The 6,816-nt window shown below is 42.3% G+C and overlaps 2 protein-coding genes across 2 annotated transcripts; one reads left to right on the top strand and one right to left on the bottom strand.

Moving 5' to 3' along the window:
* Positions 1-115: 115 nt before the first annotated feature.
* Positions 116-3,653, top strand: LOC124050815 (beta-galactoside-binding lectin-like). The gene is made up of 4 exons (XM_046373689.1): positions 116-248; positions 1,876-1,949; positions 2,563-2,734; positions 3,168-3,653. The coding sequence occupies exons 1-4, from the start codon at positions 246-248 to the stop codon at positions 3,312-3,314; spliced, it is 396 nt and encodes a 131-aa protein (XP_046229645.1). The 5' UTR covers positions 116-245; the 3' UTR covers positions 3,315-3,653.
* A 1,985-nt stretch (positions 3,654-5,638) lies between these two features.
* On the bottom strand, positions 5,639-6,724 carry uts2r4 (urotensin-2 receptor 4). Its single transcript, XM_046399337.1, has one exon. It carries the CDS (start codon positions 6,722-6,724, stop codon positions 5,639-5,641), a length of 1,086 nt encoding a protein of 361 aa, XP_046255293.1.
* Positions 6,725-6,816: the final 92 nt, after the last annotated feature.

The raw sequence follows: 6,816 nt of genomic DNA, 5'->3' as shown, positions 1-6,816 counted from the left end.
GTTAGGACCTCGGCCTCAGAATATCCACTGTGAAAAATATATGTTGTCATATGTAAATTATTACTTTCAGTTTGAGTTTCTACAGTTTTTTAACGGCCTTTTGTGCCAACGTCCTTTTATTCTTTTTCTTTCTGCCCTTTCCTGGTTTGTTCCTCCCTGCCTCCAGCGTCACCAGGGTTATATAAACCACTCACCTGCGCATACAGCTTTGTCACTGGAGACGCACCCCACTGAGGACAGCCAAGATGGTAAGTGGTGTGAAAACCTTCATTCCCAGCATATTTCCTCATTCTGCATTCGTGAACTTATTATTTCTTATCACAGTTACACTCAGAAGAAGAATATGTTTACAACCATATTCACACTTCATAATGTCTAAATAATCATTAAATCCAACCAGATAGACACACATCGCAAATTTGGAAGTTAAATGCGAGTGGCACTACGACTGATTTGTGTTAACATTCTTTTTCTAAGCCACTGAGACTGATTCATCAGATTTTGTGAAGGTGGTTATGGGTTACTTTCAAGTCTACAGAAGCAGAGAGAAGCCTTAACACCTTTCGAATTCTTCAGGTATTGCTTTGCCTGTAGGTGTAGTTAATTTACGGAGTATTTCAGAAATATTTCTTGCTTTGACATTGTGATTTGACAGACACATGCAAAACCAAGGCATATAGCAGGCATATAACAGATGTAAAATTTCCTTGTATTGGTGTACAGGACGTGCTTTGTTTCATCTACACTATAATACTTTACAATAGCCTGGGAGCAGAAGACAGACAGGTAACGTGCAGGGATGTTCCACTCTGCTTCTAAATGGTCACAAACAGTAGTCTAACTAAAATCCCCACAGGTATTACTAAAGCATAATTTAATTATTCCCCAACACCTTGTCTGTGCAGTCAATGATAGTGCAATAATGATCTGGGATCAGAGATAAGACATGACTTTAGAGCTTGGGTGGTATAGACGGTCGTCTATATAGGTGTGCTACAGGTATAAAGGGTCCAGGATGTTGAAGTTCATGTGTAACCATCAGGTGATGCTCAGCACCTAGATAAGAAGAACAAACGTGAATGGAATTTATTGCATCACTGATTAGATGAACGGCTTCACTGATTGTCAGAGAAATTCCTGATGTTCCTAGATGAGATGTTTTCCTGGAAAGCAAACTTAACCAATCAATCTTAAATGTTTAATTAGGTCTACTAGTTTTTTTGAATAGTTTTTCAGATATGCAGACACGCCCACACCTTGCAGAAAGGTGAGCTAACAAGGCATAAACGTCATGTATGGACTTTTCTTTTATGGTTTTACTGCATCTATTTAATGACCACATGTCGGTGAAAACTAGTGCACCTTCCTGTTTCGGTACTTTTACAGCCAAGGGTACACTGTCCCACCCTGGTAGATCATCAACAGCTGAGATAAGCACACCTAGGATCATCTCCCGGCTGAGTACACTGTGCACACACTAATTACTATATGTCTCTTAAATGGTCCTAAATCATAGCCCAGAGTATTTTTTTAACATGTAGATACAGTAAAATGAGATATTTTCTGAGTGAAATTGATATGCTGTGCGTCTGTGCGCTCCAGTTCCACTGACAAGCTGAGTTTCTAATGTGGAAGAGGAAGTGGAATGAGGAAGAACATGAGGAACATAGCTGTCAGGAGTTCCCATTTGGTTTTTGTAAGTTTGGTCTGATCCAAACTTTGGTTCCAAAAAAAATTAAAAAAACAAAGACAATTGACATTGCGGGTCCTCTCATGCAACAGTTATAAGTTGACATGTTTGATCAATGGAGTCACTTTTATTATCCATCTATCGTTCCATCCGTATTTATTCTTCTTTGTCATTCCTCTCTACAGAAAGTCGACAACTTAGGATTCGTGGAGGGGAATGAGTTGAAGGTTCGCGTCAAGCCTTGTGACGACTGCAACTCGTAAGTTCTCCTCACGAGAGAAGTTTCTTGAAATGTTCCACAAGAGAATAAAAACAACATTTGGGCAAATTGCTGATGAAAATGAATGACATGTTTTCATTTACTACTGTTTGCAAATTACTGAATAACTGACTCAAAGGAGACCACACTCGAGCACCACAGGACCTTCACTGGTTTTGTTATGTCACAGGGCCTGTTTTACAACAGAGCATTCTGGAAAATAAAAGAGGCTGAATTTCTAGCACACAGTTTAACTCTGTGTACGTGTGCCGCTGGGGTAGAAACGGGATTGTTTCTGAATTTACCTGATAATCCTGTTTCTTGTGCAAGTAAAAAGATAAGCACTGGACCAAGCTGGTCAAACAGAACTGACTCTGGCTGTGCTGAACCAGTTAAGCAGTCTGCTGTTGGCTGGGTTGTGTCCCATGTCCACGGGATGATTGGATAGGTGGTGTCTGGTAAGGGGACAGGTGGTGTGAGTAGATCAGATAGGTGGTGTGCAGTTTGAACGAAATGGATCTCCTTAGTTCATTTAAACACAAGTTAATGTTTCACCCACTTCTTCCCCTTTTCATTGCACTCTTGTGACCTTGTGCTCCTGCCTCCATTGCAGCTTTTCTGTCAACATCGGTCACGATTCGGAGAACATCGCAATGCACTTCAACCCTCGATTCGAAAGTTGCGGTGACGTCAACACCATCGTCTTCAACTCCAAGTCTGGGGGTTGCTGGGGTGACGAGCACAGGGAGGGAAATTTCCCCTTTGCACGTGGGGAGGAATGCAAGGTGTGTTGGCCGTTTGTTAGCTGTTGGTAATCTCTCAAACTTTTGCAAAGTTTTGCTTGATACCAAATAGCAGAACCATTTAGTCTCTGGGATCTATTTAAATACAAAGCTTTGTCTGAAGGAAGTAAGGAAGTAAGAGACGTTGTAATTGAAAGAACATTTTCTGCAGACCACTGGCAACTGCCAGATTCAGCAGGTATTGCTGAATTCATAGCAGGCTTGGTATCTATGCTGTAACGCTGTCAGATCAGCGGACACTGAGCTATACAATCATGAAGGGGTTTATAGGCTCTTGAAGCTTAATGGCCAGAGAGAGAGAGAGAGAGAGAGATGGTCTTTTCACATACTGTGTACATGTTCTGTGCAGCTTCTCATTCTTTGAAACTGACTGAAACCTGACTGACACTGACAGATAAATTGTGTGTTTTCTCAGTTTTACATCAACTTCAACAATGAGCAGTTTTACATCAAACTTCCTGATGGCTCCATGGTGAACTTCCCCAACCGACTCGCAGATGTCAAGTACGACTACTTTGAAATCTGCGGCAATGCAAAGTGCACGGGTGTCAAGATGAATTAGAGGTCCAACTCATTTTAAACCTCTGATCTTGATTTGTTTTACACGTCTGAGCCCAGGCCTGCTTTTGTTTGTTTCTGTCCTCCTGCCGAGACAAATGGAAAAGTAGCACTAGAAACGTTTATCAGTGTGTAGCGTTGATGTTGCAATAAGAGGAATTGGCCTAAAGAGGGAGCCACAGGACATCTTATGTTATTGTGCTGAGTTGATATCTCATCAGTCATGGGGTTTGTTTACACATGATGGGGAAAAAGTGTGCTCGCCGACTGTGTTCTTTAGCTCTATATGGAACATTCATGAAACATATTGAAAAACAAAAAATAAATCAATCTTAAGACTGTGTTTTCTCGTTTTATTGTCTGACAAAATATTTCTTTGTACCGTGCCAGTGCACTTGTTTCAAGCTATTTTGTCATTAACAGTCTTAGATATTTGAAATTGTTGCTTAGAATTTGCTTGAACTAAAATTACCAGAATTTCTGAACAAAACACAGACATTGTATATTAGAAATCTAAAACACAGATACTTAAGACTTGTATCTGAATCAGTTAATTATCACAGTTAATTAAAACAACATTAACACTAATACTTATAGCAGTCCGAATTCTGACAGTCTAAGCAGCCTATCTGAATTCATACAGGTTTTCAGTCAGAATTTTGTGTCAGTGAGGACAGGACATTTAAGTTGTAGATCACACTGTTAGGCCTACCTGAAGATGTGGTTTTCTGTCCACTGAAATGTCGGACCTGGGCGTTTGCATGGGACCTGGCTCATGCAAACTATTGGCTATCAGGATGTGAACATAATGTAACCTCATACGACCACCAACGCTGTATCATCCACTGCCAGTTACAAGCTAACAAGCTAACAAACAACCTAAACAAAAGAGGCTAACTACACTTAGCATTCTGATACGTCTTTGATGCACAACAGATTCCTCTTCTGAATGTGGGTCTGACTGAGGTTCAGACATGTAACCTTTTGGCTGAACGTCTCTGATATTTAGCCTTCTATATGTGCATTGCTCTGGCACACCGAGGGGTGGTGGTTCCAGCCGCAAGGCCTGTGATTTATAGATCAAGAAGTTCTCGGTAAGAGGAAAAAGTAAATTAATTTTTTTATGTGGGAGCCATGTAAACCATGTAAAACTAAATATTAGCCGTAGCAGAATGTTTTTACTTTCTTTAAAACAAGTCTCAAGGAGAACTTTATAATGTCACTTCAGTGCATGCAAAATGAAGCAATGAAACCAGTTGTTACATGCATGTAAGAGAAAAGAAGAACACCAAAAAAGATAAAAGCCAGTGGAGCTGCATGATGATCAGAGGCTTAAGAAAAGTATTCTCCATTCATCAGTTCAGTCACTGTACATAAATATGAATGTCTATGGCACGTAAATGTCACTTCAAAAGGTGTGGCTTGTCATAACTGGAATTAGACATTGACCACACTGAAAAATGTAATGTGAAAAGAAAGCTTAGCTATAAATAAGAATTCATTACAGCTTACAGTGCAGCTATTGCCAATATACAGACTAGACTACAAGAAGATAAAAGAGAACAAAAGGGGGTAAGGCAGAAGGAGGGACAGAGGTCAGGTGAGGCAGTTTCTTACAGAGATAATTTGCAGGAGGACTCAAAGAGGCTGTGGCCCGAAGCTGAGGAATGTGGCACAATGCAACCACATTCCCTGGAAGAAGACGAAATATCCTTTACAGTAAGGGTGTATGTTGGTGTGTGTGTGTAAGGTGGATCACAAGCAGGGGAGTAAAGGAAAAACTGATGCAGATCTTACATTTGATTCCTTTTGTGCAACTATTAGAATTTTTATGATTCTTTTCAGAATTACTGAAAACTCCCTTTTTATAGCTTTTACAGTGCAAATTCAAACCCTTTAATTTGGAAAATAACTCACATTTGGACCCTAATTTCAGCAGCTTAAAGTTCCTGTGTATTTGTCATCATTAGACAGACAGAAATACTGTGTCATTTGTGCTGTCTTGCCTCAGGTCAGAACACTTGCAGTTATACTTTCAGGTTAGCAAACATCTATCTGTTGCACTCAACTTCTCTGAATCCGTCACAGCTCAGGTTACTCTTCTCAATGGAGCTGGAAGTGAGTAGCATCAATTGCGTATGTTTGCAGCATTTACAACGTCAGTAGAAAGTGCTACTTCAGATTACACGTGTCTCACAAATATGACATTTTACAGTTTTGTACAAATTTACCATAACTAAAAGGTCCTCTCAGGCTGATGTGGGTATTAGTAACATTTTCTTGCTCGAGAGTCTATGCCCCGTCATTCAGTCATCATTTATTCAGCCACTAAAGGTCCTGCAGTGGCGTTGTCATAATTGACCCAGGGTCAGCCCTGCTTGACCCCGCAGACTGACCTTTCTGGGCCAAGTAATCTTTGTAGTTCCGGGTCAGAAGAGTGTAAAGAAATGGATTGATGCAGCTGTTCCCATAGGTTAGACATGTGACAAAGAAATTGACATAATTGTGAGCAACTGGAGACAAAGCTTTGAGGGACTCCGGAGAGAACAGTTTGGCCAGCTGCCACCCCCAGAAAGGCAAGAAACAAGCCCAGTAGGCCACAACAATGCTGAAAATCATTGATACGACTTTTTGTTTGAGCCCTCTACGCCGGGAAGACCGTCTGCTGCCTCCTAACCTAGACTGCGCTGCCCAGTAGCGCCTGGCTAGCCCCACATACAGCCCAACAATTACCAGTCCAGGAGCTAAAACACTTGTAAGAAACAGGACGGTGATGTAAGCCTTGAAGGCCTCAGGAGTCCAGGTAGGGAAACAGATCCTCTTAACGAAACTGGCTGCAGTTGGTTTACCCTCCCTGAGTCGGATCATCACCATCATGGGAAGCGTTAGCACAAAAGCTAATACCCAGATGATTCCCGCCACAAGCTTGCGTGTTCGAGACGAGGACCTGTGTGCGCTGAAAGGTCTGGCCACAGCACGGTAGCGTTCCAGGCTCATAGCAACCAAAATGAAGACACTGGCATGCATGGTGAGGAGGTCGAGACTCAGCAGGATGCGACAGCCAGCCTCACCGAACAGCCAGTCATGGGCGAAGTAGGTGCAGACCACAAAGGGGATGGTGGAAAGGTAGAGCAGGTCAGCCAGAGCCAAATTGACGATGTAAACGTACATGGAACCGGTCCGGCGCAAAGCAGCTGAGCGAGTAATTATGAGGGTGTATGTGTTGCCTGCCACACCCAAGACGCACATGACCATCAGTGTGGCACCAAGCAGGGATGTCACCCAAAGGCCCCCACTGCCGCCGCCACCACCACCACCACTGCCACTACTCCCTTGGGACTCTCCATCGACATCCCCTGGGTTCAGGACAAGTCCCAGCTGTGGAGTGATGGTGGCATTAGGGGTGCAGTTCATTGCAGATCGAAGGTCAAAATTCAGGCCCTGATGTTAAAGAGCCAATTTACACAGAGATATAGGACGGCTGGCTCCTGCATTCAGTTGGAAAA

Source organism: Scatophagus argus, chromosome 2 (assembly GCF_020382885.2).
Source record: "Scatophagus argus isolate fScaArg1 chromosome 2, fScaArg1.pri, whole genome shotgun sequence".
NCBI lineage: Eukaryota > Metazoa > Chordata > Actinopteri > Scatophagidae > Scatophagus > Scatophagus argus.
The sequence above is the reverse complement of the archived record's forward strand: the minus strand, read 5'-3'. Positions and strand labels throughout refer to the sequence as shown.

What these genes read in the sequence shown, in the direction of transcription:
- LOC124050815 (XM_046373689.1), top strand. An exon ending in CCTTGTGACGACTGCAACTC is followed by an intron (nt 1,950 to 2,562) that starts GTAAGTTCTCCT and finishes CCTCCATTGCAG; the next exon opens with CTTTTCTGTCAACATCGGTC. An exon ending in CACGTGGGGAGGAATGCAAG is followed by an intron (nt 2,735 to 3,167) that starts GTGTGTTGGCCG and finishes GTGTTTTCTCAG; the next exon opens with TTTTACATCAACTTCAACAA.
- uts2r4 (XM_046399337.1), bottom strand. Translation starts at nt 6,724, where the DNA reads ATGAACTGCACCCCTAATGCCACCATCACTCCACAGCTGGGACTTGTC.